The 26579-nt window shown below is 47.5% G+C and overlaps 1 protein-coding gene across 5 annotated transcripts in view; it reads right to left on the bottom strand.

The window, feature by feature from the left end:
- Positions 1 to 628: 628 nt before the first annotated feature.
- The window catches only part of RHBDD1 (rhomboid domain containing 1), a 125257-nt gene continuing 99306 nt past the window's right edge, over positions 629 to 26579 (bottom strand). For all 5 annotated transcript variants that reach the window (XM_047721155.1, XM_047721159.1, XM_047721156.1 and 2 more), the window contains one exon: positions 629 to 1702. In XM_047721155.1, the coding sequence (XP_047577111.1) occupies positions 1608 to 1702 (95 nt within the window). In that variant the 3' untranslated portion in view covers positions 629 to 1607. The remainder of the gene's footprint in view (positions 1703 to 26579) is intronic.

Genomic DNA, 26579 nt, shown 5'->3' with positions numbered 1-26579 from the left:
GAACCCGTGGAGCCCAGGCTCCCTCATGGAGGTCAGGATACCCCCAGGACCTGGGGCTTCTCTGAGCTTAGGGCCTCTCCCAGATCAGTTTGGATGAGGAAATAGATATAAAACTACAGGGTTGTTATGCTCCAAGTCTGTCAAATGTGTACAAAGCAAAACTGAGAAAGCCGTGCCCCCAACTGTTACCCTTGGGTACGCGTAAGCGGCGAGAATATGGCTGACTTTAACACTGCACGTGTATTTATTTGTATTTTTATATTGTGGATTTTCTCAGTGGAGGCATAGTACTTATTAAGTGCATTTTCCCGATTATACAGTTCCTGCTTTATTATCACATGAATCAGTCTTTGATTCCAAAAGCAGTACCCACACGCACGGATACACACATTTGAAGAAGCAATAAAAACCAGAAAGCAAAATCCTACGTGCTCTAACCCCAGAGACAACGTCTGTTAACCTACGGGCGCATCTGTCTGCTCTGTGCCCACACAGGCATATATATTATTTCTGTTATCACAAAACTATATATAAATGCTAGGCATATAAATGAAAGTAGGAGGATCCTTTTCTGCTTCCAACGCTCTTTAAACACAAATATCTCAGTGACAGTAAGACATCAGTGGTATCTTTGTCCTTTTATTCACGGAATACAAGCACCAGGAGTAACATGGGCGGCCCGTGGTCTCTGATGCTGGTCTCTGGTCCTGGGCCCGGACAGGACACGTGGCTGTTACCGGGGCCATTTAAAAGGCACTTTTTAGGAGAAAGAAATATCTCCTCCGGAGGGACTTCTCCATGACCAGCCCAGCAGACAACTTTGCCTCCCTCTGCCTGTAGCTCCTGCTGCTTCATAACACAGGTCGGAGCTCTGGGAGCCTATCCTGTCATCAGCTGGTGGGCGGGGCTGCTGCGAGCCCAGAATGCTGGCGCCACCTGACATCTAGCGGAGTGTGTCGTGTGTGGGTGGTTTCCCCACCTGAGGTCTTACCCAAGCTTTTGCAGCCAAACATTCTGTAAAGGCAGAGCCACATAAGAGCCGAGGGGGGACGAGGTCAATGCCATCCAGGCATAGGGGCACAAGGAACTGAGGCGCCTGGGTGGGGGTGACCAGAACAACATCCCCTTATGGTGGCCACCTCTGTTCCTGGGAGCTCACCATGGCACCGTGTCAGGAGGCCCAGGGATGGCTTCGCACTTCCTGCCAGGTCGAGCGTGGGGCACGCTGGCCACGATGGGGGGGCCTGATCTTCCAGGCCAGTGAAAGTGACGGTCTTCAGGGACCGAATGAGGCCGAGGCACCATTGCGCGAGCAACCCGAGAGAGACAGAGAGAGAGACAGGCGTGTGGAGGTGGGTTGCTGTGAGGTGGAACTGCCCTTCTACCTGTCGGGGAGCAGGGGCCAGGAGAAGGGCTGCTCCCCGGACAGCTGGGAGCCGTACCCAGAAGGCTGCTCTCAAGACAAGTCAACATGGCCGTGCGCGGAGACCCACGGGGGCCCCAGGATGGCGAGTGAGGCCCACGGCAGAGGAGGCTGCACTGGGCTTCGGTGCAGAGGCAGGCTCGGGGGAAGAACCACACGGGTTGTAATCCCGCAAGCGGGCCCCTCACTGGTGGTCAAATCTGCGAAGCCGCTGCCTTCTCATTTCTTCTTCTGGTGAGAGACGGAACCCGTAGGGCGGGGGGCTCGGCCCGCAGGTCCCTGTTGGGAGAAAGCACAAGGGAAAAATCAAAGACTGCCCATCCATTGTTCTGACATGTACAGGGCATTGTTTCCCAGGATTTCAAGGGGGAAGAAAGACTGATGGCTTGGATGTCATCTTTATTTTAGCACGAAGCAGAAATATAACAAACATATTTCAACCTCAGCTATCAATACTTAATTTCAACATCAAGTAAATACTTTTAGTGTGGTCCAGTCTACAAATCTAATCCACTCATTTCAAAGATTCTTGACAAAAACCCTCACTTTTTTTCCCCCATCATTCTTTGTAATTTACATCATCTCATGTCTACAAGGTCCCCAGGGATTATTTATTTTTTTACGCCCAGAAGTTGCTGTTTCTAACTTCCCCACCAAGTATGTGGTTTGGTGTTTCTTCATCAGCCTTCGGTCCTTCCTCCTCTTTCTCCCTCTGCCCAGTGGCCTCCTGCAGCCCCTGACACCCACCCCAGCGAGAAGGAATCACGTCTGCTTGAAACACACACATGCCACTGAGCACCAGGGGCCACAGGACAGGGGCCCAGTTACCACAATGACCATTAACTGGGGAGGCAGAAAAAATGCAGGCGTAACATCTAAAAATTATATGAAGGACCATGGACATCGTTCCTAAAAAGGGTTTCTGTTCATTCTCCAAGAGCGGTGCCTTTTCCAAGATGTTCCCAGGTCATGGGAATGGATAGAATGATTGTTAAGAAACACTACGGTGAAAAAATGTTAGAGAAAGCCCAAGAAACTAAGCAGCCTTCTCACAAAGGAAGACAAACAGTGCAGGACATCACCTCCCCGTGCAACAGTGCAGGACATCACCTCCCCGTGGAACCGGAGAAACCGAACCTGGGAAAGCAGAGAGTGGAATGGCAGCTCCCCGGGGCCGGGGGAGAAGGGGCCGGGGAGCTGCTGTTGAAGGGCGCAAGTAAGTAAGACCTGGAGATCGAATGCACAACATCGTGACTATAGTCAAGAATACGGTATTACAAACTTCGAGGTTGCTAGGAGACCCAATCAACTGTTTTCAACACAAAAAAGGAGCTGGTAAGTGTGTGCCGTGTACAAGGGCTGGCTGACGCCCCTGAGGCAATCATACCACAATATACAAATGTAATAAAGCAGCACGTACACACCCTTAGGTTTACACAATGTTGTATGTTGGTTACAATGGATTAAAAAAAAAAATGATGAGAAAAAAACCAGTCTGCTCAGTCCACCACTAGAACTTCAGTGGTCAGATGACGAGAAATTTTCAAAAGGCAGGCAAAAGGTAACTCCTCTTTCATTTTGTTTCTTCCCCAACATGTACCCCTGTTTGGTTCTTTCTTGAGACCATGGGAGAAGCACCCCTCACTGTAGCCATTCCTGCCTAGGAACCCACACGTGGGCTGGGCAGGCCTGGCCGCGTGCTCACTCCTGCTGGCTACACTCCACTCCAAGGGTTTTTGGGACAGCATAACCTACGTCGATTCATCAACCTTCGTTAAGGATGACACTCAAACATAGGACGGGCTTGTAAGACTTTCACCGTAAGGAGAATACTATGAATACTATTGAATACTATTAAGACTGAAGTTTAACTGGATACGGTTTTGGCTTATGTATCTGAAAAGGAATTTTTTACAAAGAGGCAAACGCCTTGAAATTACAGAAAGTGGTGCCTGGGTTGCTCAGTCAGTTAAGTGTCCGACTCTTGATTTTGGCTCAAGTCATGATCTCAGGGTCATGAGATCGAGCTCTGCTTTTGGCTCTGTGCTTAGTGGGAAGTCTGCTTCTTTCTCTCTCCACCCTGCCCTTCCCCTTGCTCTTGTCCTCTAAAATAAATAAATCTTTTTTAAAAAAAGAAGTTACAGTAAAACTCATGAATCCAATTACCATTAGTTTTTGCTTAAATCTGTTGTATATGATGAGCGCCAAATCCAGCTTTCCCTTTGACAGTTGTTTTCACAATAAGACGGTTCTTCACTGCACTGATGAGTGCAGGCTGGTACGTGACACCCGTTCCGGCAGGCAGGGAGCCTTGAGGGAGAGCTGTGGGCAGAGTCGGAGGCAGGCTCGACGTGGCGTGTTGAGTGTGGGCCACGGGCCATGAGCCCATGGAAGCTGCAAGAGTGCTCAGAATCCCAAAGGGAGTCACCGTGTCCGCAAGAGAAAGCCCGAGAATGAACATTCCCATGGAGGGAGGGACACAAAGCTGCAGACCGAAGGCTCCTGGGGTCCAGTTTTTGAAATGAGCAGCCCAGACACGTGTACTCTGGACTCGGCTCACAGGGCATCCGGGAAGAACGGGGCTGAGCCGAAGGAAGTGCCACGTACTGAAGCCGACAGCTCACATCAAGTCCTTTTAAGGTGCCATAGGTCAGTCAGCCAGCTCTCGCTGCCAATTTGTGATCCCAAGTTTACAGATGAGTGAGCTAAGGCTCGGAGAGCATTAGGGACACACATAAGGTCATGAAGCCAGCCCATGGGGCAGCAAATCTTGCACTTGGGGCTCCCACCCACTGTCCCCACAACCCCACATCACCGTCATCTCCTCTAGCATCTTGCCAGCCCATGCACTCCTGCCCAAACCCAGACAGGTATGTGCAGAGCTCATGCGATCTGAAAAGAGAAGAGGATCCAGCCCAAACTCATCAACTCTACAGGACTCTGCTGTCACCACAGACATGACTACAAAGTTCCTGCATGGGTCCCCTTAATTTCCTGGCTTTCCAGGACCAGCAGAGGGCCCTGGTTCTAACAGTACCACCACAACAACACCTGATTTGTAATCGGGCCTGATGTGTGGGTATTTAAAATCCTTCAACCTCAGTGTTTCTGGTATCACCAAAGCCACCCCACTCTCTGAAGAAGGCCTTGATCGCTTCATTTCAGGCTCTGAACACTCTACTGTCCTTAATCCCAGGGGTTAATTACTTTGGAAAGTTCTCAAGTATAAATTAATCTGTGCTGTTCTGGAGACAGTAACATATTTGGTGTCAGTCACAAATGACACCATTTGTCACGTCTGGGCTTTCAGTCAGTGCCACCCTGGGGACAAGGCCTCTGCAGTCCAATTCAAGTCTCGACTAAGCTCTGTCTTCCAAACCCCTGCTATTCACTACTTTTAAATTCGCTTCTAGGTTTCTGTAGTTTTCGGTTGCGTGACGTGATCTATTACTTCTCTCTGCAGCCCCCAGGATCCTCCACAGGTATTCCTCAAAAAGTCTTAGAAGTGGTTTCAGTCTGTAGTTATATTTATTAAGTCCTTGGAGAAGATGTAGACAGGCCTCCACAGGGTGGTAGGAGGAGACGCAGTCGACTCCCCAGGATGTCCCGGGATGTCAGGGCAAAGGTGTTGGGAGGGCATCAGGAGAAGCTTCCAGGCCTACCTGGAACCAGAGTGTAGTGCACAGGCAAGTCTCTGTTTCTCAGCTTCTGGGGGGCTCATGTGTGAGGGGAGGCTGCCCAGCAAGGTGACTGCAGGGTCCTTCCCACCACGGTGCAGTCTGACTGCTTGGGACTAAATTCTGAGTCCTCTATTTTTAACTAGACATCCTGGAGCAAGCTGGTTACCTTCACTTGGTCTTAGTTTCCCCATCTATAAAAAGGGACAAAAGAGAAATTCACTCCCTGGATTGTTGAGAGGCAAGGAGAGAAATGTTGCACATAAAATGCATAGCTGAGGACTAAGCATGCAGTGAGTGCCTGATGAGGGCTGGATGTTATCATTTTTCATCTCTCACATCATCATGAATCATGCGTCAGATGTCTACTTGTTAGCATTGTGAACTAACTCAGTAGAGGATACACAATAAAGTGACAAAAACAGTGACTGCTCAGAAGACAGACCCCAATTCTGTCTGAAGCCAACTTGGCAACATTCCGTACAAAATGCAGAGATTTGCCTTCTAAGAAACAGACACGGACAAAAGGTAATTACCAACCTCCAGTGTGCCACAGCTTTTGTAACACGGAGGAGGCTTGTGGTCACTGGGAAAGCTGGTGGGCCCAGCCAAGACCTCCTTTTCTCGCTGAGTTAAATCATGCACTGAACATTTACAGGCCTGGGTGAGACAGCCCTGCTCTGGTGAACTCGGTACAGGATATCAGTATTTCTGAGCTCTGCCTCCGTGTCCCTGTAAATGGAGGTCAGTCCCCAATGTTACTCCAAGAAACAGTGAGCATGCGTCAAAGAACCTGAGGAACAGTGCCCATTTTAAGACGATTTAGCTCAATTACAAACACCAGGGGTGAGATCATAAGATTTATGGATTCGTGGTTTTTGATGGAAAGATTTTCAGTTCTCTACCCTTATTGTATAATGCAGTAACCTCTGCATTTTACATCTAAGGGAGGAGAAGCAATTTCATCCAGATAAGAATTGCTAAAAAGAGCACCATGAGTTGATGGCCATTTTCCCTCCTGTTTGCCATCCCTGCAAGCAGAGATGTTTAATTTGCTGGTATTCAGAGATCTTGCCCATGATCTGATCAGCACTCTACACCATTCAGTGAAATTATACTGATGTGAGTCACAGGATGGCATATCATTCCCTTATATTAGGAAGCTAAAGAGGCAATCACTTTTTTTTAACCAGGAAACCTCTAAATAAATCACTAGTGTTCTCAGGGATTTCTACTGTCCAATGAGGGCAGAGCATGGAACCCGCATTCTCTCCTTTAAGAAGGTTACTTTATTAGAATTCCATGAATGACAAAGCTCCCAAAATGCCTTCTGAAAGGATGGTTGCTAAGTCATCTATGGACAAAGACCAAAAAGGCTGGAAGAAACTCCAAGCCCAGCAATTTGGCAAGACAGTCTTTGAAAAGGGGAAATACGTAAGGACATAAGGCTACTTTGCTTTTAGAGTCACTGATTATAACCTCTATCTATCCATCTATCTATCTCTTTAAAAAGAGTCTGAAATTCACCTAAAACCTCATAACTCCATACAAACAGAAGCTTCATTATGGTTTACAGGAAAGATAACATTTAGAAGTGACTTGAGAGAGGAAATAATCCCATTTTGACTTCTCAACCATTCAAGTCAGCCACTGTGGGGATATTTCTTTGTTCTGTGAATAGTATCTGGACCCTCAAAATGAGAAGCTTTGAAATGGAGACCCATGGGGCACCTGGGTGGCTCAGTGGGTTAAGCCTCTGCCTTCGGCTCAGGTCATGATCTCAGGGTCCTGGGATCGAGCCCCACATCGGGCTCTCTGCTCGGCGGGGAGCCTGCTTTCCCCTCTCTCTCTGCCTGCCTCTCTGCCTACCTGTGACCTCTCTCTGTCAAATAAAGAAATAAAAAATCTTTGGGGAAAAAAAAAAGAAACGGAGACCCACTCAGTAGCTACATTACCTGTTGTCCTTTTCTCTCTGATCTCCAGTCAATTTGGGAAATCTTTATGGCTACAACGAACTTGACATAAGTAAGAGTATAATCCAGTTAGCAATTCAAGTAATGTAAAATATTGGGTCTACCATGTCGGGTCCAGTGTTTCTCGCAATATAGACAAAAAAGTATGGTGTGACCTCTAGAACAGAAAGAGGAACTTCTGGAGATAAGGAACATCTGAACCACTGCTACATGCTTACCCTACTTACTCTCCCTCTTCTTAAACAAGTGCACAGTGTGATTAATTTTTATGAACTAAACATGTGAGACCAAAACCCAGATCAAAACCCGGAACACTTCTAGCATTCATAAACCTCTAAGTGTACCCTTCTAGTCCTGGCTCCCATACTCAACAGTGCCCGTTATCCTGATTTCCAACGGTGCAGAATCCTTTGTCTATTTTTGTGCATAAATGCATTCATATAATACGCAAGCTTTGCGCGTGGCTTCATTTAATGTTATGGTTGTGATCCATATTGCTATATGTGGTTTTTATTCTACTTACCCCTCCAAGTAAGAACTTCCTCATCTATTTATAGACAGAGGAACTGAGGCTTCAAGATTTCAAGTAACTTGCCAAGGCCCCATAGCCAGGCAGTGGCTGAGTCAAAACTCAAACCCAGCTAGATTCCTTTCTGCTCTGCTCCAGATTTGAGGTCTATGAGTTGTCTTCCTCAATCCCAAACCAGACTCTGTAAACTTAAACAATACATTGCTTTAATCCATGACTTAGAGGCAGGATCTGAAGTTTACCTTCTGCCATAGGTAGGGCTCACTGCAAACAGGAGCCTTTCTTGGGTAACCGAAGGGAGCTGGGATTAGGCTCTCATCTGATGAGGTACGTAGTTTTAGCAACAGGCCCAGCTCTAAAGGGCAGGCTTGGTCGTTCACTGTCAAGTATTTTTTTAGACAAAGAACGGTTTGTAACTTCTTGCAGAAATAGTTTTTGATGCACTTTCTCCCTCACTATGCTGGAGGAGCAGCAGGGGAGAAAGGAGAAGCTGAGTGTCCACCTGTCATTAGCCATCACCGTGACAGGTGGTTTTTCTTTTTAAATGGAGTCCAGTGGACACAGGATGTTAGCCTAGTTTCAAGCACAACACACACCGATTCGGCAATGCTGTGCCCTATGCTAGGCTCACCACCGTGCCGCTGCCAGCTGTCACCACACTAGGATAACACTAGTGACTATATTCCCTTGGGTCGTGCCTTTCACCTCCATGACCTGTTCCTTCCAGAAGGGGGAGTCCGGATCTCCCAATCCCATTTGCCCATTTTGCCATCCCGTTCTCCCCCTCCCTCTGGCAACCTTCCGTTTGTTCTCTGTATTTATGGGTATGTTTCTGCTTTTTACCTATTTATTCATTTGTTTTACTTTTTTAGATTCTACATGTACATAAAATCATATGGTATTTGTTGTTCTTTGACTTATTTCACTGAGCATCACGCCCACCAGGTCCATCCGTGTGGTTGCATATGGCAAGGTCCCGTCCTTTCTTTTATGGCTGAGGAATGCCCCACTGTATATCAGACCACATCCTCTTTATCTATTCATCTGTGGACAGACACTTGGATTGCTTATGAAATGTTTTTTTAACGAATGAATGTGAATTTTAATACTAAAAGACTTGCCTCTTTTTAAAATCAATCTCTTAAATCCTTTGAAAATTCCATCACTACCTTCACATTTTATCAAGATGGGCTTTTATGACACTAGAAATGATTTTCAAACACCTTTTACATACATTTAATGACACTTTGGAATGTTTCAAATTTCCCTTAATCTAAAACAAAATGCCGTTTGGTCGCAATCTGGAGGGGTGTCCGTTTACCCAACCTATCTGCTGATTTTGGAAACTGAAGAGACTGACTATCTCTGACAATATCCATGGGCTTTGGGACTGATTTTTTTTTTTTTTTCCCAATTCAAAATCATCTAGGGATATTCGCTAGACAAATATATGCAAACCTTGGAAAACTAGACATAGGGCTCCCTAGGGGCAGAGGCTGGCTCTCACTTCCATATTCTCCTTGTCTAGTGCATACTAGGGACCCTAGGTTTCTGGCTGGGATGATAGAAGCTCAACATGGGCCTCATCTTGAGACCCAGATTTGAGAACACACTTTACAACAGAAAAAAGGAAACTGAAGGCAGAACTTCCCATGTGCGAGGGAGAAGAGGGTTCTGATCAAGCACATACATCCACGAGTGTGGACAATGCTAGAAGAAGGAGGACAACCCTCTGGGAAATGAGGATTCCACAGGCCTCTCAGAAGCTTCAGGGTCCGTGCTGACTGGTCTTGGGAGGGCAGCTGCGATGCCCTGTGTCCCGACGTTTCCGACGGAGAGTCCACACCGGCCCACAGGCAGGAACACAGCGGGTTGTGCAGAGTGTGGGGAGCTGTTGAGCACAACCATGCAGCCCACCCCTCTGCCGGACTCCTCTCTGGAAGCCCTCAGAGGCATGAAAGGTCCACGTGGCTGTCTGCACTAGTCTCCGGACTCCCCAGCCCTCGGTCAGCTCTGACCCTGTGGCCTCGTATCCCTCGGGCGGAAGCTTGCTGGTGTAGGAGGAAGGACAGGTAGGAAATCCAGGAAGCTGCATTTTAAGGAGCACCCCAGGGATTGTGTTGCAAGCGGTGTATTAAATCACTGAGAACTGCTGTGTTAAAAGAACACACCTCACCAGACATGGGTTTAGGACCCTGGACAAGTCACTTCTCCTCCCCGGGCCTGGGGCTCATCTGGGCCTCATGGTGCTGGACTAGATGTTTTACCCTCTGCACAGAGATTCCACGACTTGTGTGGGTCCCAGTGAGATAGCGGGTTGGCTGGTCTAAGCTGGGAGAGCTCGACAGCCCACCCCAGCCTCCTCCTCTACAGTCTCCAGCCTGGGCCGCTGAGCTAGAGGACTCGCCCCGCCCCCGCTGGCCAGCCTGGCCATGACTACCCACAGCTGGGCACAAACTGGCCACGCTGTGCCCCAACTCAGCTGGTCTATTTCGGTGCCCCTCGGCTCTGACATTTTAACTTTTAGTCCACTTTTTATTTTGGAATAATCTCAGACTCACAGGAAAGTGACAGAGAGGATACAGACGATTCAATTCCACATATGTTAACATCTAACACCACGATGTGGACTAAGGACTCATTTCCAGGGATGGATGCATTACTATTAACCAAATTCTAGACTTCATTTCAATGTTACCAGTTTTTCCATGAATTTTCTTTCTCTGTACTAGGGTCCAATGGCATACCTGATCGACCACATCTTCTTAGCCTCTTCTGGTCTGTGGCAGCTTCTCCCATCTTTCCTGGCTTTCTACGACCTTGATGATCTGGAAGAGTGCTGGCCAGGAAGTCTGTAGAAATGGCCTTCAGTTTGGTTTGTCTATTGTTTTGAAGTGGGGTTATGGGTCTGAGGCAGAAGGCCAGAGAGCTGAGGTGCCCCTTCCGTGATCGTATCCGGGGTTCCTGTGATCAGCACGACTAATTACGTGCCGTGTAACCTTGAGCACTGGGTTCAGTAGTGTTTGCCAGGTTCCTACACTTTTTCGATGAGTTCTAAAGAAATGAAGCCACAGACAGTTACCAGGATAAAACAGGAGAAGCAGGAGTAGGGACCTCAAGGTGTCCCCGGGCACCAGGTCCCTGAATTGCTGTGCTTCTCTCATGCTGACATGAGTGTGCGAATTGCCACGACGGTTGTTCTGCGAGTTTCCAATCCTGTAGGCTTGGCATGGAGCCCAGGCCACCGTATTTTCAGTGAACCCCCAGGTGATCCTGACCCGCACCAGCTCTGGGGAACCACAGAGCTCCAGCTTGTTCTTCCAACCCAGGTTTCATTCCAGTTTTTACACTTGCCAGCAGGTGGACCTAGAGGCCTGTGACACGGAGTTGGCGGATGAAAACTAGGGCAAATTCCAGTCAACAAAGCATTCCGCATCGTAAGCAGAATTGGGGTTATTTTGAAACAGATGGGCTCTACAGAAGCTACTGCCCTGAATATGATGGGGCTGCTTATCGTCTCGATGGTCTGAAGCCCGGGGACTACTTGCCAGCATCTAGCAGTTTCTAGGTCCGATCAGAGTTCTTCAAAAGCAGAGGAGACTGATGGGGGCACTCAGAGGGTTAGACGTGGGTATGGACGTGGATGTGGAGACAGATATTTTCACCAGCTCTAAACTCAGAATCTACTCTTGCAACGGCGCTTGCTGCCTTGCACCCCGGAGCGCTTTTTACTGCAATGATCTGTTTCACTCCAACTCCAAATGAGAAAAGATAAACAGATACAATCTGTGCTAATAAGACAGTTTTTGGTGCAGTGATACTAGAAACGATTTATTTTAAAACCTAATCAAAGCAGTTCTGCTTATGGTCCATATTTTCACCCAAGTCCCCACTTCTACCTGCACCCCCCCCCCCCCCGTCCTTTTTCCTTCTGCCCCTTCCCCTCGTCCCGCCCCAGCAGAATATCAGGAGGGAGGAAGTGAGGTCAAGAAGGGCCTTCTGGCTCCTTCTAGCTGTGCCTGATGCAGTGGCTGAGAGTGTGCAGGGCCAGCCTTTATAATCGGAATATTCTGTGAGTTCTGGAAATCCACAAAGAACTCTAGCATCGATGGTTGCTCCCTGGAGGTTTTTAATTCCTTAGACTATGACCCCAGACACTTAGCTGCTGTCCTAGCCAGCCCCGCCCCAGAGGGGCCAGGAAGGGGGTCTGAGAGGTGGGCAGCTTGGTACTCCGTGGTCTGGCTTTCTTGGCTGCTGCCCCCCACCCCAGTCAGCTGAGGGAGGAGGAGATGCGCTTCCTGGTGGCTGAGGCCCAGCCTGAGGTGGTGGGTCCACAAGTGCCTGGGCCAGCAGCTTCCCTGCTCCAAAGGGATAAAATGCCAGGTGTGTAGTCCACCCCCTTCCATGCTCGGGGAGTGGTGGTTCGATCAGAAACAACAAAATCCCCAATGCTACTGTTTTTTTTCTGGCTTTCAAAGCCCCTGTTCAGACAGAGGTACAGAGAAGCATTTTGGATGACATTTAGACCTATTTCATTTCTTTTCTCACTCCTTCTGCCTTGAGTTCCAAATCAGAGATGGCTCGCATTTCAGCTCTTTAAGCAAAGGCCCCCAGTAATGTTTTCATGGACTTTTGAAATCATAGACTATTTAAAATTAGACAATATTTCACTCAAAAAACCCTCAATCTTCCGAAAAGCACTGTTTAGCCTTTGGCCATGAAAATAAAAATGAACGTCATCCCAAGAAATCAAGGGATAAGGAAAATATGGAGAGCCAGTGTGAGAACTTTGGAAAGGGAAAGGAAACCTAGGTTGGAAACTTCTGCTGACAGTGACCACCTGGGGATCGAGCCAGGTTGCCCTGGATGATGAGGGCAGGTAACCACGTGCCAGGAGGAATGATGCTATGGGGCCTTGAGAGGCGCAGGGGTTGGGACAGCTGGCTCCTAGGCTAAGTGGCCACAGGTACTAGGCCCCACAGCTACCCAATGCTTCCCCTGTCACCCTGTCCTGCAAGAAACATGGTGTGTCGAGGGACTGAAGGCCAAATACTGGATTTAGAATAGGAAGCACCAAAGCTGGAAGTGGGGGAGCTAGGTGAGAGGCACGTTCTAGCTTGTAACTTGGGAAATCCCACACCAATGTCTGTGGTGGGGCCCAGGAATCTGCATTTTTCCCTCAAGCACCTACAGTGAGCTGCTGGCCCCACCTGGAGAAACCTGGGATCAAAAGCATGCCACAAATGTACTCTGGAGGGTCGTTTGGCCTTGGCCATTGGTACCAGCATGGTTACTGGTTTTGTACAAGTAGGTCTTTGGACACATTTTTCATAAGCCAGAGACACTGGTAGTTTCTAGGGTTGTTTGTGCTCAATCCTGCAACATGTGTAAGATATCTGTGTAACCCAGCTCTCCTGAAGAATTGAACAGATACCATTATGGTACTGCCCTGGAGATTCTAGGAGTCGTAACATCAGAGGAGAGGAAACTGGCCCAGTATCTCTCCCCCCATCCTCGGAATGAAATGGGTTCACCTCTGGGTCCCTGATGCCTGGTACATGGTGGGTGCATCACACATGTTTAGAGAATGGACTGGGCAGAGAGGGGGTCAGGATGACCCCGCCAGAACAGAGGGGCCAGAGGGCACTGAAAAAAATGAAGATAAATGGTGGCAGGTAGGGAATTTCAAGGTCTGGGGATCTGGATTCCTGGCCTGGGCCACTAACCAGCAACCAAGCCAGTTCATGCATGAGGAACAGGTGAGGGGAGGCTACACACACCTAGGCTTCAGAACACAATTCAGTCCATCTGTTTCCTCTGTGGAATTCCTGAAGTTTTCCTGGGTTCTGGGGTTCACCGTACTTTAGAGAATGTTCAGGAGCCAGAAGCAGGCCAAAATAGGAGATGGATTACGTACATCCCAGCTAAATGCATCTTAAACACTTGAAAAATTCAAATTATTTCTGTTTTTCAAATACCATAGCCCTGATTAGTGCATAACCGCATGTCCAGAGATACTGATATCAACACAGAACTGAAAAACAATCCCTGACCTAGGAAACTGTCCCTGACATTGTTGATGGCCGAGGGGAACACTGTGGTTCCGAGCTCTCAGGGAGGCTGAACGCTGCTGTCTGCTGCCTCCTCTCACAGGCAGGAGGAAGGGAAGACAGAGTGCTCGGAGAAACCCCACGGCCGAGTGGGCCACAGCTAGTGTCCACAGGGTGCAGGCCGGCAGGGGTAGGCGGAGGGCCTCCCTGGGAAACAAACTCTGCACCCTGCCACAAGCGGATAAAACAACGTGAGCACTGTGCCCGGATAGTTTAAAGAAAAAAAGAAAGAAAGAAAGAAAAGAAAGGCAAGAGAGAGAGGAGGTGGGAATAAGGGAAAGGATAAGACACCCTTGTCAAAAATACGATAGTTGTGCATTCTGAGTGGTGACGGTGGTGGCCCAAAACCCGGGGTAGGCCCCTATGGCAAGGCGTCCATACCAGGGAAAGGGGGACAGCACAACCTCTGCACCATTCCTCGCAGATCAGCCCTGGGAGATAAGCGGCGCAGAGAGGCCTTCAGGAGTAAATAAACAAGCCAGCAGGAGCCTTGCTCTCTGCGCCCCAAGAGCTGAGAAACTCTCTACCTTGAGCTGTGCGGCTCGTGCGTATCTGGCATATGATGACTACCCCACAGGTATGAGGGTCATTTTAAAAACACGCTTGCTTCTGTAGCCGATGGTATTTAGCCCAACCCTGAGCTTACCTGCTTTTTTTTTTTTTTTAAAGATTTTATTTATTTGATAGAGAGAGAGATCACAAGTAGGCAGAGAGAGGCGGGCAGAGAGAGGGGGGGAAGCAGGCTCCCTGCTGAGCAGAGAGCCGGATGCAGGGCTCCATCCCAGGACCCTGAGATCATGACCTGGGCCAAAGGCAGAGGCTTAACCCACCGAGCCACCCAGGCGCTCCTACCTGCCACTTTTTGTGTGTTCTTTGAGGTCTGCTTAACTCACGGCCATTCACCAGCCATTCTGATCTTTTGTCCCCTTAGCGTGTGTGTGTGTGTGTGTGTGTGCCTGCACATGCTCCTGCTTCTGCAAGGGCATGTGTATGTGGGCACATGCACACACACACACACAAACACACCCTGTGACAGGAATGTCTCTCACACACAAGCCCTCCCCTCCCAGCCTCGGGAAGGCCTGGGGGCTTTCTCAGACTGTTCTCACACCCCTGAGGGGGCCTCGAACTGACCCAGGACGGAGCAGAAAGGATTCTAAAACGGCGTCTGCTCTGGAGAGAGAATCAGTAACCACAAACAGTCACCTGTTCTTACAGGACTGTTAATGATTTCTAGTAAAATAAAACTTACTTTACCAACATTAACGGAGACCTCGGGACTAAACTTTTGGAATCTGAAGTGCCGAGTTCGGAGTCTAAACTTTGGCTTCTCTTGGAAAATGGATGATTTCGATGAAGGGAGGGATTAGGTTGCTTTCTGAGCCCCTTTGGAAAGATCTCCATGTGTGCTACGGCCAGAGTAAAAGCTCCTCCTGGGAGGCCTGTCTCTGGCTTCAAGACAGAAGCTCTGAAGATGCGATCAAGTGTGGGTAGGGATTCTATGTCAGATGCGTCTAGTCCCTCTGAAAAATCCGGGTTTTCAGAACAGGGAGGGGTACGTTATGATTGTTTTCTCTTCCAGGCATTTCATCCTGCATAACCCACAGCTCCCTTGACACACCTGGATTGGACGTAGGTGGTTTACAAAAGTGCCCTTCTGGTACCTGGCTCTGGCAGGGGACAGTGGGAGAGACCGACTTCTGGAACCAGACAAACTTGGGTTTGGATACCACCTCTGGTCCCTGTTCTGTGTTTTTGGACAAGTTACTCTCTTCCCTGACCCTTGATTTTCTTATCTGGGTAGCACTGATGTGCTCCGAAATGAATGAAATCAAAGGAGGTCAGTGCCTGGCCCCAAACACTCATGGGTAAGGGGTACCTATTATTTTACTATTTACTATTTACCCCCTTCCAGGCTGCCGCATCCCAGGAATGTCCCCACCCCACAGCCAGTGAGTCACACATACCCAGACCCTAGTCATCCTGGACACTTCCCTCTTCCTCATCTGCCTCTCTGGGACACATCACCAAATCCTGGCATTTTTAACCTGAACATTTCTGGAACTCATCCATTTCTCCCAACTGCCCTATCACCAGCCCCCACCTGAGCCACCTGTTTTGTGAACCTGGACTGGCTTCTGAGCCCCTAAATGATCCCCCACATTCTCTCTGGTCTTCTGGCCAGCGATGCCCCACACAGTTGTGGGAGAGCTTTTGGAAAACACGCACCTCGTCAAGTTCATCCTCTGCCTGCCAAAGGCTTCCTTTTATTTCAGCATAAACATCAAAATTTGTACCCAGCCCAGGATACCTGCCTTCCATCACCTGCCACTCACCACTTATCCTTTCTCCAGCAATCAGCTCGAAGACTGGATCCTCAGGGAAGGGACTGCATTCCCCCGAACTCTCAGCAAGGGTCCTCTGCCCTCAGCTCTCCCTGGAGCTTGTCCCCTTCCTTCAAAGCCCATGAGGCTGCCATTAGTAATTTGACAAGACTCATTATTTTGGTAAAGTATGTCCTCACTGGGCTATGAGTTCTGCAGGATAAGAGAAGTGAGGGGCAGTGTTCACATTCTCCCTCCAGGAGTGAATAAATGAACGAATGGATGCGTGAATGAGAGAGAGGGAGGGAGGGACGGGTAGATGTCCTCATTTTATAGATGGCCAAACTGTGACTCCAGGAGGTGTGTGATTCCTGAGGTCTCAGAGCCAGCAAATAATGCGGCTGGGGTTGGTTAGATCCAATCCAGGGGTTGGATCTAAGCTCAGTGTTCTCTGTACACCACCAGGCTGCTCTGGAAACCAGCACCCACAGCTCTCCCTTTAACATGGAACTTTCTTCACTTCAATCAGTGGCTTAGCAAAAAATCGGTGTTTTGTGTTTTTTGTTTTTTTAAATAGGAGGCTATGAGGGCACGGGAGGGGCCGTAATTGGTACATGAAGAAAGAAGAAATTGCAAGTTGATACACTGGATATTTTGAGTTAAGAAAAAAAAAAAAAAGACGACCATGAAAAGGTATAGAATTCATTGCAATTTAGGCCAAGTAGAACCACATTTCCAGAATTGTTTCTATGGGTCTGAAGAGAGTAGATTAAGGGCAATTGACTTGGCAAAAGACCTAGACACGTTTTCAGACACTCTTACGTTAGAAAAAAATGACAGTAAAAAGCCCCGATGAGGACACTATACCAACATGACTGATATAAATGGAACATACTTCTATGAGTCATTTGTAGCTTTAAATACTATAGAAAAAAAAATTTTATAAAACATACCCAAACAGCCTCCCTTTGGTGTGGTGAACCCTTTTAAAGCCACATTGTTCAAATTTGTGTTAAAATGCAAACCCTTCATGTTTACAATGGTACTCTTGGAGGAATGCAATATAAAAAAGTACAACCGGGGCACCTGGGTGGCTCAGTGGGTTAAGCCGCTGCCTTCGGTTCAGGTCATGATCTCAGGGTCCTGGGATCGAGTCCCGCATCGGGTTCTCTGCTCAGCAGAGATCCTGCTTCCCTCTCCCTCTCTCTGCCTGCCTCTCCATCTACTTGTGATCTCTCTCTGTCAAATAAATAAATAAAATCTTAAAAAAGAAAAAAGTACAACTGTTAAATTTCAAAGACAAGACTTATAACCTCAGAACAATAGGGCATTTCCCAGTGCAAATTTATGAGCTGTTAAACCTCAAAAGGTTTCTTCAATTAGCAGGGAAGGCTTGTGACATATCTGCAGCCTGATATAGGGGCTGCTCTTTATCTAATTTGGGGTGTACTGCTTTTATCAGAACTTTTCCTTACTTTTATTGACCTCGGGCCGACAACTCTTGTGCTTCTCCCTGCACAGCATTTGATCCTGCTAATTATGCTGTGGGGCGGGGACGGCATTTCACGGTTTACCATCGCTCCCGGGGCGCGCTACAAATTATACATAATGCATTGCATTGTAATTGCTGCACTGTGAACTTGGCTCGCCTTTCCAACATAAAATACCAACATCCAAGTAGTTTTATTATTTAAAAACAAAAAACAACAACAACAGAAACAAAACCATAAGGGATTCTTTCGGATTATAAACATCTGAAGACACAATGTTCTCATGAATTCCAGCTGGCTATTCTGGACCCACGGAGCGCAGGCCAGGCTGAAAAGCAAAGCAAATACACTTCATACGAATGTTTACAGAGAAAAAGAGGAGGCAGTCCTACAGGCGAGACCCTACTGAATGCAAACTGAAACGGAGGGGGCCCAAGCTGAAGGGCGGACAGAAGTCCAAACTGAGAAACCGGAGACACAAGTTCTCCTGATGGTCCCTTCGCCTCACTAGGCCTCAGTGCCTCATTTTGAAAACAAAGGCTCAGACCCAAATGACCACAAAAGTGCCCTTTCCCCAAGGACAGGAGCCTGAGGAGAGCAGTGGCTTGTTTTCCCAGTCCAGTTTGTAGGAACCCGAGTCTTGTAGCAAATGTAAGGCCTCTCGCCAGGGCTCTGTTGGTTTGGGGCCCCTTAGAAGAAGACAATGGCTCTTTAAAGGGCAACAGCAGGGGTTGGGGGCTGAATGGAGCTGCAAGTTCTATGTAAGCAAAAGCCAGGTGGAAACAAAAGAACAAGAACAGCACTGGGGTCAATGAGGCTTACTGCCGTGGCCTGCCTGCCCCAGGCCGGAAGCCCATGCTCCGGACGCCCCTCAGCTGGCTGCTTGGAGTTCTGGAGCTGTGGTTCCTGTAACGAGCAACACCTAGGTACCAGGCGACTGCTCCTGACCCTCTTTTCTCCCCTTCCCCCGAAAGTGAGACAATAACCTGATCTATGACTTCAGACTGGTTTCTTTTCACTTCCTTTCAGGGAGAAGAATATTCTAGAAGAGCTTCCGTGGAGCTGGCACTCAGCCTGAGCACACTCTGCATCGGTGAGGAAGCCATGATCAAAGAATGGGAGACAGCGGTGGGGCAGGGAGGCTGGGGTGGGGTGGGTGTGGGTCAGGCTCACACAGTTTAGTGATCCCTAATAGTCGCTGTCTGGACATGGTGCTCCCTTGCTGCTGCTACTTGCCACACTGGCTGGAGTCAGGAAGTCAGTGACTTGGCGTCCTTGTTTCTCTTGTCGAATGGTGTTTCTGGGTGGAGGGTGGCGGGGTGGGGTGGCGGTAATGTCTGAGATCCAGGATGAGCGGCGGGTACAGGCTGCCCCCACGGGCCCGGCTTGGAAGCTGTTTGGGCTGGCTCTGAAGAGACACTCCTGTCACACCTTCAGAGCATCCCTCCTGCCAAAGACTTGGGAGGTTTCATCGTTGTTCCAATCCATACTGCATTTAGTCTCCAAACAAAATATCGAGACTTGTAACCAGTCAGGTCAGCCATGACAGTGGAGACAGAAAGGTTGACTATTTTAAACTGAGCCCACTAGTGTGACTGCTCTCGTATTTTCCCCACTGCTCAGACCTAGAGATGGAACACAGCGCCCCAGCTTCAGTCAGCTTAGTCCTGCAGCCAGATGCACTCGGCAGAGCCCCCAGGGGGACCTGCTCGGCTCTTGCTTCCTGTCAGCAATGGCGGAACTTGGCTTATGTGTATGATCTCTTTTCAGCTATTCTCTAAATCATATGTAGCTTCCATAAGCATCGCAACTTTTAATGTGCCAGTAAAAGGCAATACCGAAGGAGACTGTTTACATCATCATCGAAAATTCCGAGCCCAACAGATTTCCAAGGGTTCCTTGTTTGTGTAGGAATATACCCATTTCCATGCCCTTCTGCACTACACAACATTGGACAGTGTCTTTGCATCCAAGCAGACTTGCTGTTCTGCACCAAACCACCCCCTCTCATCAAGAGCCTGGTTGGTTAAGTGTCTGCCTTCAGTTCAATGTCATGATCTCAGGGTCCTGGGATGGAGCCCCATGTTGGGCTCTCCACTCAGCAGGGATTCTGTTTGTCCCTCTTCCTCTCCTTCTGCCTCTCCCCCTGCTCATGCTCTCTCTCTCTCTCTTAAATAAGTAAGTAAATTCTTTAAAAAAGAGATAGAGAAATAGAAAGAGAGACTATCCAACAGTTTCTGTTATCTGGGTGGGACTGCCCTGGCTTCTGAGAGCTCCAGGAGGATATAAGAAAGCGTGAGGAAAATTGAGAACTTGCTCGCTACAGGAGGAAGGGCCCTTCCATGAGGGGATGACCACTCTGAGGAAGGCAAGCAAACTGTTCCTGAGTGAGGGCCTCAAGGGCATCTACTCCACAGGTGTGTGACATGGTCCTGTCAGAGTTTCTCTTTATGCTCCCTTATCCTCCCGGTACCATGTTAATTCTTAGGAGACCCCACAAGAGCTCAGGTCTGAAAGCTCCCATGTTAGAAATGGAACTGCTGACTAAAGGGAAGTAATACGCTGGCAGCTTTAAAAACACAATTTCCTTACCACCATTGGGAGACCCAATTCTCCCCAAACGCTCATGGGGTCACAGCACTGAATGAGCTGAGGGCAGCAGGCACTGCGGCCAGTCCCTGTGTGGACCCAAGTCTCATCTGTGCCATGGGAGCACAGCCTAGAAGAGATACAAGGCCTACAAATGGCAAAGGGGGCACCAGATCAGCTACGTGTGAGGACAGGGACCTTACAGGAGCGAGCTCTAATTATAGGACAACGTGCTTGGCCCTGGCTGGTCACCACCTCCCTGCCCTCTGTGAGGGAACCTGTCACTAAAGAGTCACACATGCAAATCACTTCCAGGGTAAACTCCTATTTATTTTTCAACCAACTGGAAGAATCAAATGGCCAGATTTCTCTTTGGAACATCTTCATTAACAAACAAGAGATGGGACGGAAGTCACCACCTGGATCCTCGGGACTCAAAAAAGGCAACAATCACACAACCCTGTGAGGTCAGGCCTTGATTCGGCTGAAGCACGTTCAAGTTCCAGAACAGGGCCCACAGACCTGCCCCTTGGAGGACTGATGCTGAGAAGACCCTGTGAGTCGAGTGTTAAGTCTAGTAAAATTTGGTGGGAAGGAAACATGCTCTCAAATTTCAGTTCTAGTGAGTAATGAGCCACCTCGTCTGATAATCTTCGGCTTGTGAGAAAACTCACCTGACATTCTGTTGTGTGCCTGCCAGGTGTCAGGTACAGAGGAAGGACTGAAGTCATATCATGTGACAGGGCTCCCTCACAGTGATGGACAGAAGGGAGTGACAGCCAGTGTTACCAGCCAGTGACAGCCGGGAGAGAACACAGCTAGTTTTCTCATTCTCATCTCTCTAACTTCCTTTATTTCGGTTTAGAGCTTGTAATTTCTAATTCCATCAAAGTTTCTGAGGCAGTCTGAAATTTTAGCAACTTGCCTCTCCCCTCTTCCTTAATTTATATGACCAACAGGAATTGAAAACACCAGCTGGGGGTCAGGCACCACTCTGGATTAAGGACGAATAAGGTACAGTTTCTTCTCTTGATGAGACCATTTAAGCCTGAGATGACTATGGCTACCTGGTTCAAGAGCGAGCCAATGGTGCAGCTCATTTCAACCTGAACTTCAGACCCGTGTTTGACAGCAAAGTATGTTTAGAACTTTTGTGTGCTGGGCATGCACGATGGTCGGAATCCTAACTATTCATTCAAACTGTTACTCCCTGTGCCACGGAAAAGGGATCTTTGACTCTGGTCACTTGTCGAGGCCTAGGATACTGGGTACAGATGCCAGAGTGTGGCAAGGCTGTGAGGGAGCCCCGCCACAGACCCTGCCAACCCTCAAGTCCAGCACATGCCCAGTGGCCAATCTCATACCTGAACAAAAAGGAGACTTGCCAGAGGGAGCAACTAGAGGGGTCAACGGTCAGGATTATGATCTTAGGACCAAAGGATCTATTGACCTTAGAGCTGTTCTAAGATTCACAGAAATTCTGGAGGGGGATATAATCAGTGGCAAGTGTGTCCATGAATGAAACAGCAGCTCCATATTCTTCTCATTTGGTTTTCACTCCTTAAGACAATAATGATGACAATCACAAAAAGACCTGGCATTTTCAAGAATGACAATCTCTAGAACTTTCAGGCTTGTTTCCTCATGGTCTAATTTATCATCTTTTCTAACAAGAAAACTCGAACATAAAATATTAGAAAAGTTCTTGCTGAAGGGGACTAGGCAGGGAAGAAAGAGTCAGTAGGAGAGGTGACATCTCGGAATTGCTTTGGGAAAGACACCCAAGGCCATGGAGCTTTACTCTAAATAAATAAATACAAATCTTCCAATGGGGAGAGTTTTGGGTAAATAGCAAAGCATATGAGGAAGCAGAGGAGAAAAGGGAATATGAAAATACCACCTTCCCAACTTCCTTAGACAAGGAGGCCAGATGCCTCCCCTCAGGCACCCACTTCTTATTCACCAACATCTCCAATGCAAGAAAACATTTCAAAATTTTGAGTAATCATATCCTTAAATTGATGGCAGGCAAACCTTATTCTTTCTCTGGTGAGAATATGCTTTGGGATTCCTGTCCATATTAAATGCCCTCAATGAGCTTAGGAAAAGGTCACTTAAGAACCATACAGGAGGGGCGCCTGTGTGGCTCAGTGGGTTAAAGCCTCTGCCTTCAGCCCAGGTCGTGATCCCAGGGTCCTGGGATCGAGCCCCGCATCGGGCTCTCTGCTCAACAGGGAGCCTGCTTCCCTTCCTCTCTCTGCCTGCCTCTCTGCCTGCTTGTGATCTCTGTCTGTCAAATAAATAAATTAATTAAAAAAAAAAAAAAAAAAAAGAACCATACAGGCATAGACATGCATGCAAAAAAGAAGTACTGAAAATGAACAAGGGTCTCTGTGGGGAGCCCAGGGAGGAATTGGATGAGGAAGGGCAGTGTCAGAGGGCACAGTACTAACTCAAGAAGGGTACTCCATCTTCTCCATCTTCTCCTGTAGGTCAGGTCTACCAAGAGATTTGAAAAGAAATACAGAAAACTAATTTAGCAGTGGAGAAACTGAACTTTTACATGCCCCATTTTTATGTTATAGGCTTCCTTTCCCATTCCAACTTTAGCTTATACACAGAAGGACTCAGGAATACACAAGGTCACTTGGTCATGTGCATACAATCCAACCAAAAAAATGAGCAATAAAAAAGCAAGACATGTCAAATATACTTCAAAAAAGGTACCCTGAGGAGCAAGAGTTTGATCCAGTGTGGAGGGACAGAGCCCCGGATGAGTCTGTCCTGGTTACTGTAGTGTTGCTAGTGCAGGTGGCCGATGAGTATTTGCTGAATGACGGAATCCCAAAGGATTTTCAGAGTTGGAGGGCAAGTTCCACTATTTCTGCCTTGACCCAGAAACTCAGCCCATCAACCGCTTTGCAGGTTTTTGAGTTTAGTTCAAGTGCACTCCAGAGGCCTCCAAAGAGGTTAGTGAGGACTGAGTACTCCCAGTGTCCATCAACAGAAGTGGGGATCCCCTTTTCTAGGGTGAAATCAAGGTCTAAGGAAGAAAAGGATGGCTCTTTAGATAATCCTAGCCTCTCCCCTCCTCCCTGAGTCCCTCTGCATTTCTTTCTTTCATAAGGAAGGGCTCTCTCTCCTAGCTTTTCACCATGTTCAATAGGTCACCAGATCCTAGAGCTTTGACGAAAGATGAAGATTCACTTTTGGATTAAAAAAAGTCACACAGTCATATGTTTTAGTACATCTGAAATGCTATAAGGTCAGACTTCCAAAAATAAAAGCCCACAAAGGTCCTCCAACATCCCCACACGATGGCCAGGACATCCCTCCTCTCACCGAGCTTACAGTCGAGTGAGGTCAGAAGCACACGCCAACAGCTGCTCTCCCTGTGGGAAAGATCTAAGAAAGTAAATTCTCTGAACCTCAATTTCCTTATGGAAAAACAATTGACCCAAACCCAGAAACCACAGCCTTCGGGGCAGTTTCGAGGACTGAATTAAAAACAAACAAACAAAAAAGATGGGAATGTATTTCACAAGCTCAGATTGCTGAGAAGTCCAAGTTTTAACCCCTCAACTCCGGGGACCTCTGGGTGGTAAATGTCTCTTACAATGTTAGACGCTACACCTGCTGCCTGAGAAGGGCTGGTGTCAGGACGGACACGTCCCTACCAGACCCTGAAAGTAAGGCCTCTCCGGTGCCCTCTGCAAGCTAACAACAGACACACATAAACCAGGATGCTTCATGCACAGACAAATCTCGGTCCATATCATGGGTCTCCAAAGAAGCAGAGGTGTAAAGAAAGAAAGAAAGAAAAAAAGAAAGAAAGAAAGAAATCTTATTTTGGGAAAAAGACATGAAACCATTTTTCAATCAGCTTCAGTCCAAAGCAGGCACCACCATTTATCTGCCCTAAGAACGAAAAGCCATAGGCTGCTCCTAAATTCAGTTTTACTTTTCTCTTCTGCAGACATTTTATGAAACACCTAAGTCCTTCCAGCTGGCAGTGCCAGTAGGTAAAAGGGGATATGAACTCCGTTTTGGGAAGAAAGGCTCACGTGGCACAGCTGAGAAACAGATCCTAGGAGGCAGTCTGGTTCTATTATTTTCCTTTTTCTTTTCTTTTCCCTTTTCTCTTTCACGGGCACCCTTTCGGGGAGCAGCATAGGAGAGGGTTGGCATGGGCTATGACCAGGTTAAAAGCAGCCCAGAACACAACAGAAAACACTGAAGGGTAAATGATAACACTTATCAACTTGTGTGATGAGAAAACTGACTCCTTCCACCCTGTTAGACTAGACGCTCCTTCTGGCTTCAAGACGCCCTTTGTGTCTAACCATAGGATGGGTATTACGACGATGTGCGGTGTGTTTAAATAAAACAAGAAAACAAACCAATAAAAACAGCGTTCCGAAGAAGGAAAAATCTCCTAAAAATACTTTACTACAACTTCAAACATGAAATCACATTTACAAAATAAAATTTTAATGACTTAGGCGTAAGTGACTTAGGAACATATGGATTAAATTTCCTTCAAAATGCATATGGCTTTAACAATATGGGGGGGGGCTCGCTTGGCAAAATTAGCTTGGTTTGTCGAGCACAGCTCTGGAAAAAGGAGAAAAAAAAGGAGCGTGTCAAACCGCACTCACTGGAGCATCCCTTTCTGGAGTTCTCTCTGGTGACTGAGTCAGCTGGCTCCATCAGCCATTACCTAAGAAACTTGGAACAAATGCCTTGGAAATGGTTTAATTCTTTTTCCCTATTTAGGCAAAGTATTCAATAAGTTTATAATAAATGACCCTCGTTCATCCCCAATATCGTGTCAAAAACAGAGGTCTGCCTCTGTAGGGAAAAAAAAAAAAAGTTGAGTCATCCTAGGCCCAAAGCAAATGGCAACCGTGTCTTTTCGACAACGGGGCATGGCTACGTATACAGAGAGGATTTTATTTCCTTTCAGTCCATTTGGACTTTAAAGAATATCTTTCTTCCCCCAAAATTAAAGATGCAAATTTTAGGCAAAGCCCACAATAATCAGACTACTTTACCTGCCCAGCCTTTTTTTTTTTTTTAAACCAAACTTCACATGCAAATACTGCCACCACCACCATCTCTATAAAATGCCTTAGCATTCGTAGTGTTTACTGATTCCAAAATGTACCCTCAAATATCATCTCATCCCATCCTAGGGGACAGTTATGATGAGCATTCGACCCATTGTTTTAGATGAGCAAACAGAGATCAGGTTCAGAGAAAAGCTGTGGTGCATCTACTAGCCAGTGTGCCAATACCAACAGTACATTCCTGTCTTGGTATCTTTTATTGTTCATTTTTATTTTCTTTCTTTAGGGAGAGAGAGAGAGAGGAAGGGAGGGAGTGCAGGGGTGGGGAAGGGCAGAGGGGGAGAGAGAGCAAGAATCTCAAGCAGGCTCCACGCTGGGTGTGGAGCCCGACATGGGGCTCGATCTCATGACCCTGAGATCATGACCTGAGCCAAAATCAAGAGTCACATGCTTATCTGAAAAACTCAGGTGCCCCTATTCATTTCTATTAATATTTAATAGTTGTACTCTCTAGAATGCTTACTTCCTTTATCCCTACATCCTAGAATCTCCACTTCTTTAAGGACTGGAACAAATGCCACACTTCCAAGAGAGGATCCTTAAACACTCGGTCTCTAAGTGTGATGGGCTTTTTTTTAATGTGTCATTTGGGCTCAGCTGCAGTCGCAGTTACTCAATCAAACCCTAACTGGGGTGTGTTGTGAAGGTATTAAATAGATATGACTAAAGTCCATTATTAGTCAACTTTAAAGGAGATTATTCTAGATAATCTGGGTGAGCCTAATCCAGAAAGGCCCTAAGACCAGAGCTGAGGTTTCCTTGAAAAAGAAGAAATTCCATGTGTGGATAGCGGCTTCCCCGGTCTGCCCTGCAGGCATGCACTATAGGTTTCAGCCTTCCCTGCTCAGCGCCCATGACTGCATAAGCCAATTTCTTGCAGTGAATCTTCTAATCTATGTCTCTCTGGTTGCTTCTCCCTCTCTGTTCCTATCATTTATATAATTCTGAAGCTATTTCTCTAGCTCACTGTACTGTACTGTACAGTAAGTACTGTAAGTTCTCTGCAGGCAGGCCCAGGTCTCAGACATCTCTGTAAGCCACACAGCACTTAGCATTACATATGAATAAATACCCACTAGAAGAACTAAATTATGTAAGAGCAGAAGAGAGAGTGCTTCATCCTCCTATGAAACAAGTAAACCTGATTACAAGATGCTCGTGGGGAAACAGGACTAGCAAAGGAGGGTCACAGCCTTACAGGTGATTTCACCCAGGAGAGATTTCTGTCACCCACGAACGGGCTACTGGTTTCTCCTCACTGGACAGGACAATCCTTTACATGCAGGACAGTTACCATTCCTGGGCCCGAAGCACTGAATGATGATTACGACCTAT

The sequence above is a fragment of the Lutra lutra genome, chromosome 3 (assembly GCF_902655055.1).
Source record: "Lutra lutra chromosome 3, mLutLut1.2, whole genome shotgun sequence".
Classification (NCBI taxonomy): Eukaryota; Metazoa; Chordata; class Mammalia; order Carnivora; family Mustelidae; genus Lutra; species Lutra lutra.
Note: the sequence above shows the minus strand (reverse complement) of the source record. Positions and strands in the feature narration are given on the sequence as shown.